Source organism: Anomalospiza imberbis, chromosome 1 (genome assembly GCF_031753505.1).
Source record: "Anomalospiza imberbis isolate Cuckoo-Finch-1a 21T00152 chromosome 1, ASM3175350v1, whole genome shotgun sequence".
NCBI classification, from domain to species: Eukaryota; Metazoa; Chordata; class Aves; order Passeriformes; family Viduidae; genus Anomalospiza; species Anomalospiza imberbis.
This window is the reverse complement of record NC_089681.1, coordinates 42,722,217-42,747,707: the sequence shown is the minus strand read 5'-3', so window position 1 is coordinate 42,747,707 and position 25,491 is coordinate 42,722,217. Positions and strand designations below refer to the sequence as shown.

General features: G+C 39.8%; 1 protein-coding gene across 23 annotated transcripts in view; it reads left to right on the top strand.

Annotated features, from left to right (window-relative positions):
- Positions 1-25,491, top strand: part of DTNA (dystrobrevin alpha) — a 223,102-nt gene that overhangs the window by 123,822 nt on the left and 73,789 nt on the right. For all 23 annotated transcript variants that reach the window (XM_068189369.1, XM_068189383.1, XM_068189405.1 and 20 more), the window contains 2 exons: positions 2,239-2,306; positions 8,132-8,212. In XM_068189369.1, the coding sequence (XP_068045470.1) occupies positions 2,240-2,306; positions 8,132-8,212 (148 nt within the window). In that variant the 5' untranslated portion in view covers position 2,239. Of the gene's footprint in view, positions 1-2,238; positions 2,307-8,131; positions 8,213-25,491 lie in introns of those variants that run through there.

Genomic DNA, 25,491 nt, shown 5'->3' with positions numbered 1-25,491 from the left:
CTGGAAGATATTTAAAAGCAATAGCTAAGGAATATTTTTCTCCAGGTGTCAATATGAAGCAAGTAAGAATAAAGTTGCACCCCTTATGTTTTCAATAAAATTTGTACTAATCACTCTTGAGACCAGTAATTACTTCACAAATGTTAGAGAACATTGTGGAATGAAAACAGCAAATTATTAGCTGGAGAAACATCTGTAAGTTTTAAGTGTCAGTTGTGTCAAGAAGTGGAAGATGATGTCATCCTTGAGCCAAAATTAAATTACCCAAACCTCAGTCAAATAACACATGTAATATGTGGTCTGAAAGCAAGTTGCACATTGTGGAATATTGCTGAATATAGGAGAAGTCATAGAAAAATATGATGGCCTATAACCAACTCTACAAGCAATAAATATTAATCTAAAATTGTGTTTACTCTGAAGTATTCACTCAACTGCCCTACCTAGTAAAAGATATTACCTTTTCAAAGGGCTTTATTAACCCACCTGTCCTGTGAGATCTGGTCATTTCCCATGGCAAATTTGTCTCCTACACTTTGAGTTTCATTCGGAACAGAAAGGAGTGGGGAGCTCAAGCCATGGTTAGTGGAATTATATTGCTTTTAATTTTTTATGGGAAGAGTTTTAAGGCTGATTCATGTAAAAAAGATACTGCTTCTTGCTGTCTAATTAAGATGCTAGTTGAGCCTGGCATATCTTGAGCTGTCTCATTTTGCAGGGAGGTTTGAGTCTTCCCTGACACCTCCAAGACACCAGCTACCTCAGATCAAAGGCTGAGTGACCACTTCTGTGAAGCACTATCCTGAGAGCTGTTATCTGTGCAGAAGGGGAAGATATGTTGGCTCAGACTTCATGCCACGCTACGCACCTCCTGATCACTCCCGGACAAATGAAAACATACTTGAATATGAGGTGGACTTGAATATCCCTGCAAAGAGGCTGCCTCCATACCCTTTGTCCACGTCCTAGTGGGACTGCTGCTCACATCACAAAATGCCCACCATAGATGGCACTTTAGCACAGTCTTTATCAGTGCTCTGAGAATGGAATATGCTGTTTGGAAAAGGCAATTACAATGTACCACCACTTCATTTGAACAGTGCAGTCTGAAAGGGGAAAAAAACCCACAAGAAAACACCTGTTATGTGATTGCCTTTCTGTCTTTGGGAAATAAAAGGAAACTTGTTTTCTATCTTGAGTTCTTTGGTGATGGTAGACTTCAGCATCCAGTATTTTATCCTTCTTGTTGTATACATATGGAGGTTTGCTGTGGGATATGGTGCAATATTTTTGACTGGAGGTTTCTATAGAACATCTCCTTTATAACCTAGGTAGTGTGATGTTATTTTGCACAGTCTAGTTGACATGAGGAGGGAAATTAAAATGCAGGTCAGAAGTTCTAACAAGACTTGGCAGGCAGGAAAGGATATTGGTTCGACAGGGTAATTACCCATAGGAAGTGGTGATGCTGACACTAGTTTTAATTTTTTGAGTGCTGCTAAAGATGTTTATCTTCACTTTGAAAGCTTTGGTCTTTTATGGTTTGAATGCTAGCTGAGAGAGAAGCTGTCAGATTTCTCTCTACTCTATCCAGCAGTAGTGCTCTTCAAAATAGTCAAAAGATTTTTTTTTATCTGAAAACAGAAGGAAAATATATTCTTACTTCTGAGCCTTTTTGTGAAACTCATTTAACCAGAGATACACTGTCTAAATTTGAATGAATACTGAGAGAGTGTTTACTTGGGTAAATAACATGTATTATGTTATGGAACAGAGATTTAATTGCTGTTGTTTGTTGGTTTTTTTTTTGTCTCCTCCACATAGCATTGGCTAGAACATCATTTTCGAGACTATAAAATAATATCCAAATCTTTTATGATTTCTTCTCTCTTACATAATTTAAACTGAGGATTCCTTATTTAAGAAAACCTAAAATGAATTTCAGAGCTTGTGTTATGTAAGCCAGTTAGTTACATCAAGCAGAAAAACTGAACGCTGCCTTTGGGAGAGAGGGGCGGGGGGGGAACAAATGCTTGAAAGCAGAGTCCAGAGAATGGAGGACAGTTTGGGGACCAGATTCTCCACAAACCACGCCACAGAGGGGCTGGCAAAAGGCATTGGATACACGTGGAGCACCAGTCAACCTCAAAGGTTCTTTGGGATCAATTTTGGATGCTTATGGACATATGTTCAGTCTGGGAATAATACTTAATGTTTTCACATGATTTTGTCTTCCAGAATGATTGAAGATTGTGGGAAAAGAGGAAATACCATGGCAGAAAGAAGGCAGCTGTTTGCAGAAATGCGTAAGTACTTCCTGGAAATGTTTTGCTGTGATAGACCAAGCCAGTTGCTATGCAATGTCAGTAAAATTTATGCAAGCTTTCCACCTCAAATCTCTGTTGCACAAATGAATATCATGAGACCAAAACCGCATGAAAATGAGCTGATTTGACCAAAGCAGAAAAGAGGGGTCTTTTACATCAGATTTTTTAAATTAAATTATTTTAATTCGTAGTTTTCTTAAGACAAAGATGATGGAGTACAAAGGTTGCAATGAAAAGGGATAAAGGTCTCCAAAAGCTACATCTTTTTTTGGAGGTATCTGTAGTGGGTTGACCCCAGCCAGCTGCCAAACTCCCACATACTTGCTTAATCCCTAACCAGCCCCCAGCAGAATGGGAGAGAATGTAGGGAGAGTAAAAGCAAGCAAACTCGTTGCTTGAGATAAAGACTTGATTAGGTGGCAGAAAGAGAGGGAAAAAATTACAACAGAAACCAAGAACCAGTGATGCAAAGGTGGCTATTCCCCACTTCCCAAAAGCAAACTGGTGCCCAACTACTTGTGGAATAGTGTCTGCCTTGGAAGACAAAACTCCCCTCCCCCTTCTTTCCCTACCCCAGTTTTATTGTTGAGCATGACATTATATGGTGTGGACTAACCTTTTGGCCAGGTGGGGCATCTGTTCTTGCTGTTTCTCCTCCCAGCCTCTTGCCCATCCCCAGACAGCCCTGGGAGGGGACAGAGTAGGAAACGGAAAAGCCTGGGTGCTGTGCAAGCACTCTTCAGCAACAGCTGAAACAGCGGTGTGTTATCAACTCTGTTTTAACCAAAGATCTGAAACACAGCACCATGCAGACTGCTATAAAGAAAGTTAACTGCATCTCAGCCAGACAGAGTACAGGGACTCGTACTTCATACCCCGCTTCAGTGTAATTTTTTGTAGTTCCTAATGAAGTCTTGTGCTCCCTGCACGATAGTGTGTCAGGGATGTACCATACCAACAGTGTTCCTGCACTTCTGACAGTCATCTCTCATTTCTCTTACACCCAATCCACTGTTTCTCCAGGAAATTCTGTTACATGTCAAGTTTGAGACTGTCACTGTGTTAATAGATTTACCTGAGTTTTGTGTGTAATTACTAAGCTTCCTGTTGTTTGTCCCCTGCCTCATAGTAAACTATGACAGAGCATCTCCCTGATCTTTGGTGGCAGACTAAGATGAGCATTACTGGGACTGGAGTTACTGTGCATGATGAAAGACCAGGTGTGTGCTGGTGAATTCAATGTGTGTGAGCCCTGCATCTGAGCTCTCCAAATTAAAGACTTCCCACTGAGATGGCCTACCAAGAGCTGTTTTGGCCCATTCCACAGTGCCCACTAGCTCTGTTGTGCCCTGTAATTGTTTTAGTGTCACACGGCACTTGCTGTTGTAACTCATGAATATTTCTCATTTATATTTTCTCTCTGGTGCCCAGTGGCAGGACCTGAGGAAATGGAATGATGCTGTGTCATGGGAGGTCTAGGTTGTATATTAGAGAAAGGTTCTTCACCCAGAAGGTGTTTGGGCACTGGAACAGGCTCCCCAGGGAACTGGTCACAGCACCAAGCCTGACAGAGTTTAAAAAGCGTTTGGACAATACTGCCAAGCACATGGTGTGGTTTTTGAGAGTATCCTGTGCAGAGCCAAGAGTTGGACTCAATGATTCTTGTGGGTCCCTTCCAACTGAGAATATTCTGTGATTCAGTTGTCTTTTGTGTACAGCATCTTGGAACCTTGGAGGGAGGCGTTGTACTTTGGCCACAATAAAAAAATATATTTGTCCATTATCAGAACATACTGATAGTAGTAGTTTTAATTAGAATTACAGAAGGGCCTTGATTTTTTATCAGCTAAACTCAGTGACATAAGTACCATTAATTTCAATTAATTTGAAATATTCCTAAAATATTTAGGACTTTTCTATGAGGATTTGTTGTTGGTTTCCACAGTTTTGTAGGCTATTTTGATGTTGGATTGTTTTCCAGGAGTTAAGGAGGTATTGGGAAAATCAGCATTTGGAAGCAGTGGAGTGACTATTTTCCTGTATTATACACCACTAATTATAGTCTACTATTTTCTTCTTTCACTTACTTCAGTCTGGTTTATCTCACGTGTGCTTCCCTCTTCTCTTCACCTGCCTCTGTTCCTCCACCTGTGTACTACCAATGTACACAGAGAACTGGATGTTGCAACTAGGTAAAATGAGTGAAAAATATTAAGTCTTTGTGGAGAAAATAAATGTATTTTAGCCATATTCATAAAACATTGAACTTTGCATTGTGAGAGCCCTTTGATACCTCTGTGTGTGGAGGGTGTGCTTCACTGGAAACAAAGTTCATCCTGGAATCACATTCAGCTGTGTGCAAGCCCACATGTTTAACATGTGTAACAAAAATTGTGTGCTCCTGATGCCCTACATATTGTGGGCCATGTGAAGCTTCTTAACGTTCTGATAGGCATAAGCCTATGGTATTAGGTAAATTCCACAACCTGCCAATATCAGAGGAAGAGAATTCGTAATATAAAGGCTTTTGTCAGTGGTTTTGGTTCTTGGGATCTACATCTGCAAGTCTGTGATTAAAACACCACAATAATTGTAGAAAGTGGGTCATGTTCCAGACTACACAAGATAGAAAAGAGGGGAAAAAATAAAAAAAGAAATCCAACTTTATAAGCCTTTTTAAGTGGAAAGTGTGTCCTGAACAAGGAATAGAAGGATTTGATTCTGACTTTAAATTTGAACCACTGTGATTTCCCCTGTATTTTGAGAGGTCCAGTTTGACCTTTTTTGTTTCCTTTCCTTCAGAAGAAAAGTTCCAAATTACAAACATTTGTGAATTGATACCATAATCATTATCACCTTCTGTAGAGTCCCATGGTTAAAGCTTGTCTCATAACTCAAAATGCTGGTGGACGTCAAGCCGCTAGGTCTTAGTCTTACCTTAGTCTGACCTGACATGCCCAGGTATATCCACATTGATGAAGAGTTCAAAATGTACATCACTGTTGGCATATATCATCCAGCAAGAAAACAGCAGTCAAAGTTGCAGTGTGTCCCTTTGTTATTTTTATAAACTGCCAACAGTGTTACTTGACATGAGCATAATCAGAGGAAACAGAGTGAGGCGCGGGCAGCAGGCAGAAGAAAGGAGAGGCCACTGGCAAGCCTGTAGGGAAGTTAGAAATTTGCTGTCTCATTTGCCATGCTCAGTCTTGGACATCTTTCCACTTGTTTATCAGGACTCTCCATCACGTAAGCAGTGGCACTTTTCTACAGATGTTTTTTGACAAATAAATCTCTGACTGTGGCAAAATGTGAATCATGACAAAATTAAATTGTCTATTCAGGGTCTTATCAACAACACCTACTCCCCAAATAATATCAAAATAATACCATCCACTATGTGTTCAAATAGTAAAAAAGGGGGGGAAAGGGCAGTGTTGCCTACAAATTTGTTTATTTAGTATTATTACTGTTTATTTAGTATTATTAGTTTATTTAGTATTATTTAGTATTACTACTGGAAGAAGCTCAATGAGCCAGAGTCTCACTTTGCTTTCACTCTTTAAACCTTGTTAAAAGGCTGAAGCTTTATAAAGGAGCACTGGAAGTTTATTGATAGCTTTCACTGAAGAGAGAAAAAGTTACATTAATTTTACTTATTTTTCCTGTTAAAAAGGAAAAGCTTAGTGTTGCAAGCTTTATCCTCCCTTTCACCTACAAAGAAATTTTCCTAAAGCTGTCAATGAGATACTAATGAAGAAGGAAAAGAACCTGTATAATTTTAACAAGAAAGGATATGACAGAAAAAACTCACAAAAATACTTGCCATACCTGATGTTAAGTAGTCAAAGGTAATTTCTCCTAGAAGCAGATGATGTAACTGGCAAAAGGGAGTAGCTGGGAGCCTTGGGAAGATGGTGTGGGAGAATTTAGTCAAGAAAAGAGCAGAATTTGGGGAGAATAGAGAGTATCATTGTCATTTTCCTGCCATAGGCCAGAGCACATTTGAAAAATTTGGGTCCAAAGGATGACCTTGTTTAGGAAGAAAGTGTGAAAAGTGTGAGTGAATGATGCTGCCACAGGCAGAATGGAAGCTTCAGACAAGATTTATCAGAGAAGGAAGCCCTCTAATTGAGTCACAAGGTGCAGAAAGGATCGCCCTCACTCTGGAAACTCCTTCTCAGAGAGCAGTCTGAGTAGAACTCGATCCAATCCTAGTCCCAGACATGATCAAGAGTTTATTTCTTAAGCATTATATAGATGTAACTTATACTTTATATGGCTTCATCATGCAGGATTAAGGACAGTAAACCAAATATATTTATAGGAATAAAATAAATCTGTATTTAAATTAGTGATAATGGTAACAATTAAACTAAAATATTTTAATTAAAATTGTTTACCAGATAGTATAGATATTTAGAACTAATTATATTGGGTGTTATTTATTAAATAAATTATTTCAAATGTAGCTTAATAATTATTAAGTTCAGATTGGTGTTACTCGCCCATATCAGCACTGTGGGCCTATCTCTTCCACTTGACCTCAAGGAATAACCTTGAGGGGTATCCCCAGTCAAGGGAGGAATTGCCACATATGTATCCAAAAGGAAGGTGTTGGAAGTCCCTGCCATTAAAAAATGGAACTGAGCTTTTAGAGTATAACGTGATTTTACAAATGTTTCTAGGCTCCCCATGCCAGCTCAGCAGCTTCAGATAAGTTATCACTACTATTATTTGTTGCTTTCTTTATCAGGAACTTTGTGTGCCACATCCTCACCAGTGCTGATTTCTGTCAGGCAAGACTGTTTTTCATGTCCCCGGAAGGTTTAACTTTGGGGTTGTGGAGTCAGGCTGGTCTCAGCATTCCTGAACACCTAAAGCAGCATGATCCACCTTCTCCATCCATCACTGATAACTTATGCGAAAGGGAGAAAATTTGAGCTGTTTTACCCCCACTTAGAGTATCCTGCTACAGATGCCAACATGGCCGTATGTTCTGCAGTTCAGCTGAAAAATCTTGAAGCATTTAGGAAGCTTGTGTAAAAGCAGGGCTGTATTCCACTCCTCGTATATCCTGACTGTACCTTGTTTGGATGAGTTTGTTGGACACTGTGCCAGGGTCTGCCCCCATACTGGCCCCTGTGTACTGTCCTTGTTTGGGAGGTAGCTGCCACTTTGTTCCCATCTCTTGGACAGCTGCTTTGGAAATGTTACCGGATCTTTATGTTGCAGCAGCCAGGGCCAAGCTTTGTGTGGAGCATAGAGCTGACCCTCAGAGGTCTCCATTGCAGAGAACATACATCCACAAAATGGAGAAAGGCTGCACACCCCTTGTCATTGCCCCCTTCTGCAGATTGCCATAAGTCTTTATGTTACAGCACAGTATGTTTTCTGATTTGGTTTGCGGGCAATACCTTGCTGTGGTGTGGCATGTCAGCTAAAGAATATTTGTTATGAGCTTTTTTTGCTGAATATTGAAATTCTGCTGAGGCTTTCCCTGCTGTTGGAGCCTGGCCAGTGTGTCTTTTAGCCTGCAGCTTGACCAGATTGTTCTTCAAAGTGACAGACACAGTGGGCTGACTATTCCTTGCTTTCCTTTCTAAAATTCTTTTAACACTGTAGCTCCTGATATTCCCCTTGTTACTCCTCACTCCTCTCTACTCTCTCTGCAAAGGAGAGAGCCTTGAAAATTGTTAAACGGAGGCAGCTCATGTGTCCTCTTTGTTCTCTGGCTTCCCTGCTAGCGAAGATACGCACAGGTCATATTCCATACAAATGTCACCGTTATTCTCTTCCACTAGGGGCTCAGGATCTGGATCGCATCCGTTTGTCCACCTACCGAACAGCATGCAAGCTTAGATTTGTTCAGAAGAAATGCAACTGTAAGTATGCCAGCACTTCTTTAACCTACCATTGTTCCACCCTGCCCACTGCGCTATCCAGTCTGTCCTTCGCACCACTGACAAACCAGGACTGTGTGATCTGGCATTGCAAAGGACACTAATCAGAGTGCCTGGGCAGACTTCAAATAATAACCTGTTTGTATTAGGAACTTACCTCAAATATGCCAGTGATTCAGTCATACAAGGGTGGGGCAGGATACAGGCCACGACTTTATTAAGTATGTTAACTGTATTCTCCAATGTTCTTGTGAAATAGCATTTGTGAGTTTCAGCAGGGCCCTGCAAATTAAATGCTTTTATAGCAGCTCTGTGAGAAAAAAATGCTGCTTCCAGTCCTCTTCTATTTAGGGTGCAGCAAAGTAAGTGCAATGTTGGTCAGACCCCTCCATTTCCAGAAGGCCAGCTAGAGGCAGCTCTTCAGAGAGCGTGAACCTGCTTGTAATCTCTGCGTATCTGTCTTAATCCCTCTAGGTTTTATTGGGAAATTTCCCACTTGATTAGTGACCTTTTTTGACTTCTCTTCTGAGATTCAGTCTTTTTCCCTTTATGGCTGCATTTTCTATTAGCACAGTCATGTGCTGTAAGCTTTAAAGGCAAAATACATATAAAATCTGTAATGGAGTGTATCCTTTCTTCTCCATCCAAAATTGTATGCAAATACTTAGAAAGGCAGATTTGGGTATATGTGCTTTACTGGACCTTACCACACCAACTCAAAAAAATACCCTAACCAAAGGCACTCTTGTCAGCAGTAGCAGCAGGGAGAGGACCAACACAGAGAAAACAAGTGGGTTTTAGTCCTCACATAGAGACTAGAATGACAACCCAACTATGCTTGTGCTACATACAGTGGTAAGTATGTTAAAAAATGTTCACTGTAGATAGAAATTTACCACCCTGTTAAGTTCCTAGTTTTGAGGTTACATCTGTCTGTGTTGCAGAAATGTTTATCTTAGGCTGTCCAAACATACTGGAGAGGCCAACTTGTAATGGAAAATATTTTGGAGAGTATTTACTGTGTTATTAGCCACAGAGCTGATCATTTAATCACTTTTGTAGCACACTTCTCATAATTTTAATATGTCCTTAGCTGAAGTATGAATTAAAGGTTTGGTATCACATTATAAGCAGTCTGCCAGACACAAAACCCAGAGGGGGTTTAGTACCTGCCCAGCAGCTGGCTTCTCCCATTCAGGAGCAAATGTGTTGAAAGATGCTATTATGTTGTATTCAGTTGGGGTTTTTTAAAATCTTATGTTTAGGAGGATGACATTTTCACTTCATTTTCATGGTAACAGAATACAGTAGTCTGAGGTGACAAAAGTATCCAATTAAATGGACGGTGATAGCAAAGCATGTATGCAACTGCATGCAAAGCGAATGCAAAAAAAACAAAGGGCTAACAACAGCCTCATTGCTGGGAGTGTCTGGCTGGCTGAAAATATACTGGTTGTTAATTTTAATTTTGTGCCTCTTATTTATGAACTGTGTTCTGCTTTTGTGGAACTGTTGGTTCTCCTCATAGAGAATTAGTGCAGATGTCCTGCAGTTTGCTAGCTTGTGCCAAGTAGCTCATGGATGGGACTTATCTTCTGGTCTCCATTGATAACCCAGGAGGAGTAATTTGCTGGTCTTGTTTAAAGATTTATACTGCATCAATCTCTTCTTAAGGAAAAAAAGTAAAAGGAGAAACTTACAATGTCATGCTAAGTATTAGGTTCTGTGCAACTTAAGAATTAATGCCTGCTGCTCTGGAACAGGCAGGATTGCATGTGTCTTTTCACCATCAAGTACAGTTTTCTTCTGGTTGTTTCGAGTAGATTGCTGGTCTCCCAGATGAGTTTCTCTTATCAATGGGAAAAGAAGTCATTCATTCACCTGGCAGGTATTCAAGCAATGGCTGTCCAAGAAAGAGCTGCTAAACATAGAGCCACTGAACTGAGCACTGCCCTTGAAATGGTTAATATCAGACCTCTGGCTCATGTCAGCTACTGTTTTGGGTTTTTTTTCCCCCTACAGATACTGTCATTATCCACCACCCAGCATAAATGAGACCAAAAAAAAGAAAGAGGGTCATGGGGAAAAAAATCCTTTCTGCTGCATCTGTGCTGCTTCATTTAGGGTAGAATATAACAAGAAAAAGCTCAAAGACAGTTCTGCTCCACTCCCAGTGCATAGCACCTCCTGTCACTCAAGCCATCTTCGCCTTCTTTCAGCTGTGCCCTTCTGCCCTGCCCTGGCACACTGGCCCAGACTCACTAGTGAAAAATTGCTTGGAAAAGGCTGTATTTGAGGGGTTCTTTTAAAGAGCTAATTTCATAAATGGCTGAGAGCTGCTCTTGGCTACAGGCTGAAGGTGTATGAGGATGGAAGCAGAGAGCTGCTTTGAGTGCCAGAAGTGTTTGTTCCAAGGAAAGCAGAGCAGAGGCTTTATTAGCACCATATTTTTTACCCGGAGGTGCCCATTAGCATAGGCAGTCATGGGATATCATTTAACAGGCAGCTACACTTATCACACACAGTGTACTGTTTGTTTCTGCTGCCTTTAATGCAGACACAGACTCAGGTTCATCTTCTGGCCTCCCTTTGAGAATTCCCTCACTACAAAAGCAGTTTTTTGCTGAAACCTTCAGCGGGAAGCTGGATTTTACTGGTGAAGTAGGCAGTGTGCAATGGGCAAAAATCATATTCTGAGAGCAGTTCTCTCTTGAACAGTTTTCTCCTGAAACTAATTAAATTATCTGGGAAAAAAATAGAACATGTCAGTTTACCGCCTTCTACCAGAATATAACTACATGTGTTGCACCTTGAGTACTACCACTGTTGATCAAATAATTTGCTTTGTGAAATTATTTCGTTTTCATCAGAAGAAGATTTCTGTGCAGATATTTAGCCAACAGTCTTCAAAATTGCAGATATATGTCTTTCTGACAATTCTATACAACTTACTCTGTTATACAAATACTCTGTTTGTGGAAAGTATTTATTTTATAAAAATGTCTCTGAGCATTTTAAAGTGACAGTTCAAATACAGTCATCAAAGTGCGAAAAAATCTTTATCAGTCATTGCAATTATTTGTCAAACAGAATGGAATTTAATCCAGTCCAGCCTTGTTCTTCAGAAAAGCAAAAAATTAATCTTAAGGACTCATAAAAAAGTAGATAAATTTGAAAAGTCTCTGATGTTATCTTTCAAAGAGAAATTCCTGCAAATTTAAGCATTCCTCTTTACCTAAGTTAACACTGCAAATAAATAATAATAACATTTATAAATTATTGTTGCCACACCTCTGAATCTTGTAAGTGCCCAAATGTGGGATGCAATGTGTTACAAAAATCCCAAAAGGAGGAGACATGCAAAATTCTGAATGTTGAAATCCTAAAAGCTGGGAAACATTGTTAATTCACCATGAATATAAACTAATTTTATGCTTTTTATTTCTGCTGACAATTTCTAAAATTGGAAATAATGAAAAGAGAAACTCTGTAGGTAATGTAGGTACTTTTGAGGATTTGGTGGGTATAGAAAGAGATAATTGCAGACTACTTGCTGATTGCTTTGCAGAATTCCTGTAGAAATAGACCTGTTGCAATAGCAATAGTCTTCCCTTAGTTATAAATACCAGCACAAGACATAGGTGCCTTTTTTGGGAAAAAAAAAAGAAAAAAATCAAATAAATACTAAATTCTGGAGAAGATATTGTGATTTGGGCATGCATATTCCAAATGAATGTGAAGACTTGTGGACAGATGGACCTTGGAGAACACATTGCTGGTGATTATGTTATCTGGAAATCCCAGAATGTAAAGCCAGGAGTGTATGAACTGACTGTGGCCACTTTACTGGTGAATGGTCTTGGATATAGTCTTGGAAATAGCAGCATCCTAATAATTTGAGGTTAAATTTCATTATTTGGGGTAATAAAAGCAAGTAGGAAGCAGGTACAGGAACCTGATCAAACATGCTGCATGTTTATTCCAGTCTGTACTGTACAAAATACACCAAATGGGAATAGCTGACTTTATCATGTAGATTTTCTAAATGTGCTTCAAATGTGGTCCTGGATAGTGCACGCTGGGGAGGGAGATGGGAAAATGACAGGTGAGCACTGTGAGATCTGAAACAGTCACAGAACTTGAAAACCCTATGAACCAATGTTGCTGTCACCAAGTCAAACAGGAGAGTATTGTCCTTTACTTTGCTGCACCTGAGTATATTCTCAGCAAACATAACTCCTGCTCAGCACCCCTTACTGCCAGGAAAATGCCGTCTTGGCAAGGTTGATTTGCTGCTGTTTATCCATGGCATCCAGGCACAGAAGCATCTTAGGCTTTCCTAAAACAAGGATGAAAGACCAATGACAGCAGTTAGACCTATGTCTCGACATTCACCAGTATCCAGAACCACCAAACCCCACAATTTATAATTTTTCCCAGTGATCATTGTGCCATTGATTTATTTGAATACTTCTTTCTTAGTGAATTCATTAGCATGCGGAGATGAAATACCATGTTCACTGGTGACAACCAGGAGTAGGACATAACAACATATCATAATCAAAACCATTATACTATTAAATATCACTCACTGATACAGAACTGTATGGCTGGAAAACTACTGCTGTCCTTGATGAGCTATCCTAAATGTGTTGTGAGATCATTCTGTGGCTGTGACTGCAATCAGATTTTGCTGATTTCCCTAAATCAGAATAAATCATTGACAGTTGAAAGTGTGAATCAAAAGCTGTGCTGGTGATGGTAACGTGGCTTAATTAAAGCAGACAAAAAGGGAGCTTGTTTTTCTGGCAGTTTCATCTCAACACCTTAGGGTGTTGGTGTCTTTGTTCCTCCCTTTAATATTGTTCAGTGTGAATGATTTTTTTTTTGTTGTTTAATTATTTTGGCCTATCCAAGTTATAGTACAGCAGTTTGTTTTCTATTCATAGGGAGCACAGCTGCCATGACTGTGATGGAAACCTTATGTATGTCCAAGGCAGTCTCCTCCACCTCCACCTTCTCTTTGTTCTGCTTCCTCTGGGCTTGTGTAGTCAGGCTGAGGCATGTAGGCATGTCAGCTTAATCTCTATACATGCTTTTTGGTGCTTCCCTGATCTGATCTGCCTTTTTACATTTGTTTTAAATTAGGGTAATTTCTCCCCTCCTGAAATGTAATAATTTCCTAGTGAAAATGAATGACAGTTACTGTAATTACATTATTTTTAGGTGCTTTTCTTAAAGCTCTTTTCTGTCTGTACTCTTAGACCTCCTGTAATGCTACAGCAAGCTGCTGAAAATGGGTTTGTCCTAGAAACTGACTATCTGGGTATGAAATGAGATCGGCCTGTATGAGCTACCGGCCCCCGTCATCACAGCAAGCAATTTTTAAAAAATTATTTGATTTAACCTAAATAAAATTGCTAGGGCTTGGGGTTTGACTGTATTTTTTCTATGCTGGGCTGACACTTAATGTATCATTTTATCCCATCCCATTCAACATGCCATTCACCACAGAATGAAAATCACAATATCTGGTACTTGCAGTAAAAGGAAAGGATAAGCAAGTCTTGATTCCACTGGAAATGTTGTGTGACCTTTGTGTTATCCAGTGGTTGAGGAAGTTAACAGGATGTCCAGGTTCAACTTCCTTCTTCTGCATGAGAAAATCTGCACTGATCTTACACATCCAAAAGAGTTCCCTAAATACAAAGCTAGAGGACACTCACAAGTGTTCCAGTCTGCCCTGTTGATGTTTAACCACCAAATCCTTCATATTTACATGTTGATAGATTGAGGACCATGTAACTGCTTCTCTTGACTCAAACAAGACCTCTTGCCAGTGAATAAAGACATTCATCCTTTTGACTCAGTGAGTATTGATTTTCTCAAATGTGCACAACAAATGTGCAAAGGCTATTTTCTCAAATAGAGTGCACAACATATGTGCAAAGGTGCAAGAATCCCGTGAAGATCCCTGCCATGGCAGGGCAGTTCACTGTCACTATCCTGCCTTTCACATCTCAAGAGCTGTACAGCCCATGCAATTTTGAGCTTGCTCTTCTTTTTCTTTTGCTCAGGATGACCATCAGAAACAGAGACACCAAATTATGATGATTACAGAATTGTTTAGATTAAATAATTTAATCCTTCATCGCTGTAGTTTCCACGGTTAGTGCTCTGTTCTCATTGTTGGGTTTTATCCTGCTTTTCATTTCATCTTGGAAGCAATAAAACACAAGATAGTTTCAGGCTGGGTCACAGAGCAATCAAACTGAATGACAAGCAGTGTTGCCTACTTGAGAAGTGCAAAAGGTCTGCTTGGCTGCAATTTGAAGCAATCTGCCTCTTGAATTTGTGATCATGGGATTCTCATATTCTTCTAAACCCTGAGTGATCAGTCTTTTATGATATTTGCTTAAAATCCTGTAATTTGGAAGGAAAATTACCATTTTGCACTCTTATTTTTGTTCTTCATTGTTGAGCACCTTGTATATTCTGTGATTTGCTTATTACTATTACATAAAGTTAGAGGCTGGAAATATTAGTTGTGTTCTTTGTTTTCTATTTTAATGAAAGCTGAGTCTTACAAGTTCCCTTAAAATGAGTGACATTATTCACAGGGCTCCAAGAGATACAGCTTTAAAAAATATCCACTCTGTATTACAAGAGTCATGATACCGTTGTGTAAGTTACTAATTCTGGTATCCTGCAGTATTTGAAGAATGGAAAGAGAGATGAGTTAATGATCTTAAAAACTTTTTTGTTCCTTTGTCTTCACCAACGACTTAGAGACTAAATGCTTCTGGAATTGCTAGTACTGTTCCATATGGGTTTCCAGGCAACTATGGAAAAAGGATGCATATATTATACATTCTGCATTATGCATCAATTATTTAATCAAAAGTTCAAAAGGGCTTGATTTAGCATATTCCCTGCAGACAAATCCTTAGTCTGTAAGTGTTCGCTCAGAGCACAATATCCTGAAAATAGGTTCCGATTTTCTTTTCCTTTCAACTGTAAAAGTTTATTAATATGCTTGACAATCATAATAGCTGTTAGAGAGCTGGCATATAACCTGTATATTTGGCATGTTCATTGAGGGACTGCTGTTCAACCTTTTCTTCAGTGTTAGCATGAAGTATACTCTCATTATATAACAGGGTTGTGTTATCTCAGATGTCCCTGACTATTTGCTCTTAAAGGCAGCCACTGCAAGTCTGTCTCATCCAAGACTGAGACAAGAACTATTAGTGGATATTTCGAATTAATTTTAATGTCAAAAGGAGTGAAAGAAGGACTTCTACCTTAAAACTCTAATATTTTCAGTTGCTTAGAGATTGATTTTTCAAACATACCCATGATTACAAGTGGCTCCCGTTGAAAACAGGAGTTGCAGAAGATTGTCAGCTAATATTATTTTGTCCTTTAAAGAGGAAAATTACTAATTTGGCTTTCTTTAAGTCAGAAGTTGACAGACACGTGGCCTAGGTCACATCACGAGTATACCTACATGCTGCCCTCTGCTACACAGGTGGCACAGCTCTGCCTGAATGCAGACAGCTTTTGTAATTGGATCATAGCTGAAAATCTCTTCTTACTGACTTCCTGAACTCTGTGAAGACTGCCATTCACTGTGCTATTTCTGATGGCTTTCCTGATGAACGTGTAAGGTTGGACAGTCTGTTCTGTTCCCCTCTCATGTCTCTGAACATCTACTTCTGGTAATAGGCATCACTCACCTTTGTCTGGCAACCTTTGGCTTAGTTTCCCCAAGCCAGAAAGTTTTTGTATCCTGTTTCGCATTGGTCCTCTTAATAAATACTTCAATCAAAAGAAAATTTGTTATTATTAATTATTACTATTACTATTATTATCTTGGTAATCTTGTAGACAGTCTAAAAAATGCAAAATGTATGTAGACATACTGTTTATTGGAAACAAACCAATACTTTGTTGATCACAGATCACTGTATCTTCTGATTCTTTGTGTGAGAGCTTTTTCTTCTTTCACCCTCATGTTTTTCCCCTCAATCTGTAGCTGCATTTTTAAGTCTCCTTCACTATTTCCCTGTCCCTTCTTCAGCTTCATGTCATTATCTGTGGCATTTTCTTTATTGCTGACTTCTCTGCAGCCCTTATTCCCTTGTCCACTCTCTTTTTTCCTGTTAGTCTCTTGGTTCCAAGAACCTTTTTTTGGGCAAACCTTCTCTTACACTTGAGCCTTTGCTCCCTTTCCTTGGGCTGTTCTGATCTGCCCTGTTTGGGTCTCTTGCTAGGTCTGCCCTGATGTCACATGAGCACCTCCATAATGTGTCAGAGTGCATTATGCAGTGTGACTTAATGCCTGTCATGTACGGGTCATTCTCTCGGGGCTTTTTCTGTATGACATCCTCTTTATGTGGCACAGGGGGAAAGAAGTAACAAGTCATCTTTGGAGCAGTTATTGGTGAGTTTGGTGATCGTGGGCCTTTGTTCGTAAGGATCTTGATCTTGAAGCCCTGTGTCTCCAATTCTGGACTCAAAGCAGTTATTCTTGAGGAGTCATACATGAGCTCAGTCCATACATACATATTTTCTGTAGAGACTAAGGGACAGTTTATATGTACTTGCAGATTCCTGGCAGGATATGCTGGACTATTTTGCTCATTGTGTGTGTTGTAGCACAGCATTCAAAGAATCACAAAATTATTTAGGTTGGAAAACATCTCCAAGATCATCAAGTCCAACCTGTGACCCATCACCATCTTGTCAACTAGACCAAAGCACTTAGTACCACGTCCAGGCATTTCTTGAACACCCCCAGGGATGGTGACTCTACTAACTCCTTGGGCAGCTTGTTCCAATGCTTAACAACCCTTCCAGTAAATAAATTCTTCTTCATGTTTTGAACTCCTTCTCCATTGCATCTGCCAAGTTGGGAATTTTGCTGAATTTTTACCCTGTCCCTGGTTTTAAAACCATCAGTCAGCTCAGGAGAACTAGTAGGTCCTACACAGCTTTCCTCCACCTTAACCACACAGTCTGCACCATCTTCCTGCCTAAATAGTGGTCTCCATCACAACCTGACACAGAAAGTCTGATCTGTCTCCAGCCATTCCTCATTCCTGTCTCCAGTAACTTTTTCAAATAAGCCCACTGTGGAGCCAGCCCACTGTGAAGCTAGCCCATTGGGAAGACAGCCACAGCCAGTGGTGACTGTTCTCAGCAATTATGGGATTCTTCAGGGTGAAGACAGCAGTCCCCAGAAGGAAAATCAGAATAATCAGAATAGGGGACCAGATGTCAATTTTTTATAATTCTCTCCTCCGGTAATTCCCAGTGAGTGGTTTTTTGTTTTTTTTTTTTGCATGCTCATTTGTTTTCAGTTACATTAAAAGTTTGTGTAACTCTAGTAATATAGATCAACTTCATAACACCCAGAATATTCAGAGAGAAGCTTTAACTTAGCCATTATATCATATTTTACTGCATCTAGTTTTATTTTCATTAAGTCTTAGTGGAAGATTTCATACAGCAAGTATCTGGTTTGCTAGGACAAATTGTGAAAACAGAAGATGTTGGCTATAAAAATAATTTCCTGCTTTTGTAAGTGTGAAGAGACTGCACAATATAATGTCCTCAGTGGGTATTGTTATTAATACAGTTCTGGGTCTCTATATAATGAACATTCAGCTTCCTGACATTAATGTTTCTGATATACAATGGCTTTACAGAGGCCTTTTTCCTTGTGCTGAATCAAGGCACTCCTAGTCGGAATTCAGACTGAGTTGTATCTGTAATACTATTTTTGGCTGCAGAGGTTTTCTAGCAGAGCGTTTGGCCCTTTAACTGAGAAGACTGTAGGCTAATTCCACAGAAGTTCTCTGTCTGCTCAGCCTTTTCTTTGGTCCATGTGGATGGAGAGATGGATGTCTCCTTTCCTGACAGGGAGTAAATTGAAAGTAACTCTTTTGAACTCATTGACACCACTATGGCACAAAGGAAAGAATGAATCAGTCTCTCAGCGTGTATTGTTTGAGGAGGTTGAACTCAATTTCTGATAAATGAAGTTGACACTAGTATCATACTGCATCTCTTGTAAAGGTCCTGATCTTCCCCAAGTTTAATTTTCCACAGTTCATTCATCTATATTTTGCCTTGAAACTCTTTTATTTTGTCTTGGATTTGCAGGATGTCTTTAAGGACTGAGTGTGTAAAATAAAGGATGACAGATAAGTGGCCATGTACATCGAGACTCTTACTCCATCTAGGGGCCCTGACAAGATCATTAAAGAGCTTCTGTCACTCACAGGGGGAAGGATAGATGTGCGAAACTTCACCTAAATCTCATTTATCTGCCATTTCACATTCTGCAGTCTTGTTGCCTTTCTCAGTGTGGCTGATTGTTGAGCTATGTTTGTATCAGCTGTAACTTTTCTCCTTGGCCTAGTCCTTATTTCCTCAAGAGATGTGAAGTTTTAGAGCATGGTATTTTAAGGGGAGACACTGCGGTTGCCTTCTGGTTTAGGAATCGTGGTTACTGAGGGAATGAATCAGCTGGGGAAGTGGAGCACCGACCCACTCTGGCAGAAGACATTGCTTTGAATGTGAGTAATGTCAGGAGAGAAAATCTGGAAAGATTGTGTGAACACAAAAACAGAGTATAGTCAAATATTCTGGATAGTTTCTCTGAATATGAGGCTGCCTATTCAAATGAAATTGATACCACAGAAATGGATATTCCATATACCAGGATCCATCTTTCCCTCTTTCCAGGCTGTTTATAGCTAATATTCCAGAAGATTTTTGGGGCAAATAAATTGCATTGTTTTCAAATGTAATACATTATTAATACCTATGAAAGCTAGAACCTATGACAGTAATTAGTAACTTGATTACCAATCTCAGCAAAAGGTTAAATAAGATCAGTCTGAGCTGTCTTTATGACTTCAGGCGTAAGATGCTTTTTCACCAGAGTCCTGTGCGTCACATGAATGTCCGGTTTCATAGCACTGCTGTCACTCTCAACAGCTGAAGCTGGTACTGGGATTTTGTCCCAGGAACCCTCTGGACGAAACTAAACTCTTCAGAAGAGAGAAGCATATGGTAATAGTCTTTAGCATGTCTCTTCTGCTCTGGGAATGAAAAAGGCAGTTGTGGTGTCAGACTGTTTACCCGAGCATTAAGTTCTGCTTAAGAACTTCTCTAATTATTTTTAATAGATGAAAATGTTATGGGTCAAATTCAGTCTACATTACATAAGAAAATATTTAAATTAATAGAATAGGGATCAGGTTAAGAATTTGCATATATGTAAAGTATCACATATTTTATATTCAAGAAAGTGCACTAGTCATCTTTCATTAATATTCTGTACCTTGTGTTGCTGTTTATAGTCTGGCCGACCCTAAATGATTTTTTAAAATAGTATTACAGAAAACAAAGTAACCATGGATCACACTCTGAAAAACAGGATATATGCCAAGGAGGGCTTTTGTTTTCAAGCAGTTCTAAAAGTAAAATAGGTGCTCATTCTTTTTCATAGACCTTTGTGATATGACTGAACCTTAAAGGTTGATAATGTAATCTCAACTTGTTTTCTATAGCTATTAGGTAAGAAATTGTTGCAAAAAAACTGTTAAATCACATTTTCCCTTATCATCACAAGCTACTTTTTAAAGGAAACAGCAGTTAATATGAGACTGGGGATAACACCCTGTATCCTTAAGATGGTAACGTGCACTGCTTCAAAATCAATGAACAACATAAATAACCCCATTTGTTAGCATTTGCATTCCCTCTGTGGTTGCTTTTGGCTGGTAACAGTGCCAAGCAAGCTGCAGTCCCCCTGTGGCATAGGGAGTGTTTGGGGATAGGTCAGGGATGGAGCTGGCAGCGGTTGTATCAGAGGGAAAAAGGAAACTACTGATGAAAGAAAGATGTGGTATAAGTCAGACTTGGCATTTGCAGAAGCATAGTGCTGGAGAAGATGTTATCACTGTAATAAGGGCATCCAGCATGAAGACATTCTGCCTTTTCCACCGCGCGGCTTTGGCATTGTTTGCCTGTCACACCTGATCCCGGACCGTGCAGGACATCCACAGCCGAATCTCCGCGCACGTAGTCTTGAAAATACAGAGACAAGGCCATTTTCGGGAGACAGCGTTGGGGGGGTGCACCGCCTCTGATTCGCGCTGTCTCGCCTGCCACCGTGCCAGGAGAGAGTTAAAAAGCTGGAGCGAGCGTGGCTGCATTTAAAATACACCCAGGAGTGCCATCCTGTGGCGGGGACCCGCCAGCAGCGTGTGCGGCGCGTCCCGCCGGCTGGCGCGGATCTCGGCTGGCTGCTTGCGTTCCTGCGCGCCACCGGGGCTGTGCCAGCCGCGCACGCTGCGGCTTCCTCCTGTGTTCGGGCGTTCCTGAACTTCCAGGAGGGCTCACACGTGCCTTCTGGTTCTCCTCTGGAAACATTTTTTGAAAGTCTCCGTGATTCAGTTGCTGTATTCACTGTCAGGTTCACCAGATCTATATTTTACAAACTGACCTGAGAGCTCAAATGTAAGGCAAGCTGACCTTTTTAAAGAGAAATCAGAAAGCTGTTGTGTGTTGTACATATCTATTGACCAAGTCTTGTTACCTCATGAGTTCTTTGGTTATTTGAAAGCTGACTGAGGCCTGATCACACAGTGCCTCAAATAAATCCTTTCCCACTAGTGTAGTTCTATAGTGGGATCACAAGAATAATAGACACACAGTCTAGAAATGCCCTTGTCTTGGGGTGGTTGGAAAGTTTCTGACTATGGAATACATGTAGCAATAGGTCTGCTATTTGCATGTTGGTCTTTAATTCATAAATACGTTTAACACTTAAAATAAGAAAATTCTATGTAATCAATAGATTTAAATTGTTGTTGACTTCTTAGCAAAAGGGCAGAGTATTAAGTCTTTCCTAGTTGTCATCAGAATACTAAGAAGCTTAGGGTTATAATTTTTATTATTTCATTTTATATATGTCATACTTTGTTCATCATTTCAAATAAATTATTTCAAAGCACGTTTTTAAAAAAGGAAGCACTTTGCCAGCATCTGGGTGACAAGTAGATGACAACAATTTCCCAGCCCAGCGCTCAGGGTGGATCACCCGCTGTTCCCTTTTGCAGAATTGACTGTCATTAGTGCTGCTCCTTGGAGAGACTGATGGCTTTTGCCACCCATGAAGAGCTCTTCAGTCTTAGGTTAAATAGAGGTAAGACAAGATGGTCAGGAGCTGACAGCAGGGGAAGAAGGAACTTCTATTGTAAATTAAATTACTGTATAAAAGAAAAATTTTACTGGAGATCTTTACACACTCATACACCTTGGTCGTTTTGTCAGGTACCATACTGAAAGTGAAAAGACCACATTTCAGTGTATTGTTAGCCTAATGATTATTCCTCATTAGTAACACTTGATTGAAGTTCTGTAGTGATCAGAATCCCAGGAGGTTTTAGGATAACTCGTTTTACCTTCTGGGCACAACATAGGTAGAATATAATAGGATGCCAACCCCAGGTATGCAGACAGGGGAACCTTTAAAGCTTTCCCTAAATTTTCAGTGCCTCAGTTGTACACATTGTGTCCTGCAGATTTCCAAACAACCAGCAGCCAGGTTTGGCACCCACTCAGGAATGTCTTCTATGCATGCAGGGTGCAGCTGGCTGGCATATGCACAGACAACCCAGCTCCTGAAGGCTGGGACATTGTTTGTCCCATGTGGCATCACTGGGACAGGTGATCTGCGTGAATCCAGTGAGTCCAAATGCAGCTGTCTTACTCCTCATGCACACTGGTTCAGGGAAAATCTGCTGCTGTTGGCTGGTCTAAATGTTTAGTTCCTAACCCAGGCACTCCTCCTCACCACTGGGATGGGCAGGTAGAAGTGGATAGCCTTATTTCAGCTTCCAAGGCATACCACACACCTGTGCAGTCTCACAGCACAGGCAGAAAGGTGAGGAGGAGGAGGAGGAATGCATGAAGCTGACAGGGGATTAAATGGAACCATGGCCTCTCTGAAATCCCTCAGCCTTCAAGGGAAAGCTCAAGGGAATACCTGAGTACGCACAGTGCCGTGAAGGTCCACAGTACACCTCACACAAAACCTCTTGAGGATGTGGAGGACTCTTTCTCAAACATTCAAGAGGTCTCAGGGTAGGTTCTTTGGATTTTTATTTACCACATGTGTTAGAGAAGGGCCTTAGAGCACAGCTTACTTGAGTAATGATTTTAGAGAAAATCAGTGAGGCAGCACTGACTCCTTTCCAGTAAGAGTTACTGTGATTTTGCAGTATAGCTTCATGATCAAACAGGGACATCACAGAATCAATGAAGTTGGCAGGGACTTCTGGAGAGAACAGGGTCAGCTACAGAAGATTGCTCAGGATTTTGTCTTGTTCAGGTTTGATTATTTTCAAGGATATAATCCACAGCGTTTGTGGGCAATATCACACTGTTCTAAAATCCTCACAGGGAAAACCTTCTTCTTACATTTAAATGCTTTCCTGTATTTTAACTTGTGCCTGTTTCCCTCAGTCTTTTTACTGTCCTGTCCCTGAGGAGAGTGTGGCTCCATGTTCTCTACTCCCTTGCATTGGATCATAGAATCATAAAATGTCTTGGGCTGAAAGGGACCTTAAAGATGATCGAGTTCTAACCCCCTTCTGTGGGCAGAGATGCCTTCCTCTAGACCAGGTTGCTCAAATCCCCATACGTGGGGATGACCCATCCCCATCCTGGCCTTGAACACTTCCAGGGAATGGGTCATCCACAGCTTCTCTGGGCAGCCTGTTGCAGTGCTTCACCAACCTCACAGTGAGGAGTTTCTTCTTAATATCAGATATGTGGGCCATGAGCAGTCTGGATGTGCCAGACTGTGTAGAGTGAGAGCTGTCACCAGATGTACCCTGCCAAAGAGTACCTCATTTTAGCCCTGAGCAGAAGGAACACCCTCATACATTTTCTTTTTCATGTAATTGGGTATGCAGAGAGTGTAAAAAATGGCAAGCCTTCATCACTGGCACTTGGATCTGCTTAGTAGTGCGATGTGAGGTAAAGCTTTCAGTGATCACACTACAGCTGACTGATTTGAAGGGCAGCTTGGCCACCAACAGGTGTAGTTTAGAGGAAAAAATATGTCTCAGTCAGTCCTCTGTTACCTGCTTGGCAGCAGGAGAGAAGGATCCAAACAGAAAATGTGAATAATTTTCCAGGCTTTCTTAGCAATGACGATGACAAATGGTTCCCATACCCTAATTTGTGATGGGTTCATAGATTCTAATAAAAAAAAGAAGAATTGTCTAGCATATTTTATAGTATTCTTAGAATAGCTAGACAAGGAAGTATAAATCTTTCCCTTTTAATGGAATCCACCTGAAATACCTGACATACAGTCAAGTGCCATTGATTTCAAATGACAGTACAAGTATGCTTAAACTCAAGCATGTGTGTAAGAGCTTTGGACTAAAATCTTCATTAAATGTATAGTAAAATTTTGGAAATAATTTAAACCAATATTTCATTTTAAATTTCTTCTTGTATTCACCAACAAAGGAAAATCTATCAAACTTTGGTCCTAACTATCACTTGGGTATGTTTCACTTATATTTACTTAGACGTCCTATATGTTAAATAAATTTGAATTGATTGTTAAAGACCTGATTTAGTCACTTCCTGTATTTGATTAATTGTAATCTCCTCTTCCATCTTCATTTAGTAATAAATGGAGAGATAACTTTGTAAAGTTCATGGTTAGGGTGTAATACAAAAAACTGAAATAGGGCAGATGAGGATTTTTGTATAAGTAGATCCATTTAATGGTAGGAAAGCTTAAGCAAAAGCTTAAATACATAGACTGTTTTTAAATTTTTAAATTTTTTTTTTACTACTTAGAAGATAAATTTTGCTGCAGTTTTTTCTTTTTTATATTTGCTCAGGGCAACATCATTTCTTGACAGCTGATGTTTGAAGTAATCTGACTCCTTTGAGATTAGTTATATATCTAAGATTATCTATATCTCAGAGCCTTTCCATAATTAGAAATTGCATGATGGAGAGAAGAATTGATTTTTCACTGCATAAGTAAATATTAATTTTTTTGCTTTGAGTTGAAAAAAAGGAATGTAGTCCATCTCTTCTCTCTCATTTTGCCTATTAAGATACTGTATCTACCAAACAAAAAATTACCTATTGCAAATAAATTCAAGTTACTAGTTACAACAAATTAGAAGTACATTGGTTTTTTGAAGATGAAGAGCCTAGAAAATGCCTGAAGGAAAGAGGGAGGCTCAAGATCAGTAAAACTGACATATGTGTGTATAATAAGCAATGTAAGATTGCTAAGTTGTGTTTTCTCTAAATGTATCCAGGGTACATCTCTTCCACAAATTGACCTGTTGACAGAATTGTGGGTGATGGAATTCTGTGCTGTAACTACTAATTGCTCACTTTCAGTATAAAAGTAGTAAAATGTGAAAGGAAAATGTATTCTGAACACAGGTAAAGGCAGAAGAGCAGGATGTAAAACTTGAAGATATCTAAAAACTTTTTAGTTTGAGGAAAATACAAAACTCCTTTCAAACTGAGCCAGCCATCTTCATCCCCTTTGCATCCTGCACAGAGAGACTGATCAGTTCTGTCTCAGTGCACCAGCAAGAGGCACTCTCCAAATGTTGCTTTAACAGCTGAAGAAGTCCACTGAAGGAAATAACATTTGCTATTTGGAGTGTATATTCATGCATTAATCTTAATTCTCTGCAGTCCAGTCCAGGTCATCTTAAAGAGTGCATTTTTTGGTAATGATTGCTGTGGAGTGAATGGCAGCCAGCTGTAATGCTCTTCATCTGCGTCGTCCCACTCCTATCTGGATATGGAACTTTATTTACCTTCACTAATTACTGTCTGTTACTGAGGATGCTCAAATGTGAAACCTTCTATGATGCTGTTTAAATATTATGTAAGAAGTTAAATTAGCAGTGTTCAGCATAGAAGATGTAATAATGCATAGTTTTAGCTTAGCTGTGACTTCAGAGATCATTGAACAGAAAATCAAAAGGGAAACGTAGTTTAGCAATTGCTTGTGGAGATGGTCTACATTTTTTTCAGACATCAGGCAAATGAGTGAGATCTACACCTGGCTAGCTGTGTTGTTTACAGAGTGTGAGGCCTTTCTGAAGGGTCCATGAATGTTGGCTGGGCTTCATGATTTTTTATAACCTTATACCACACAGGCATTAGATACAAGCAGCTTT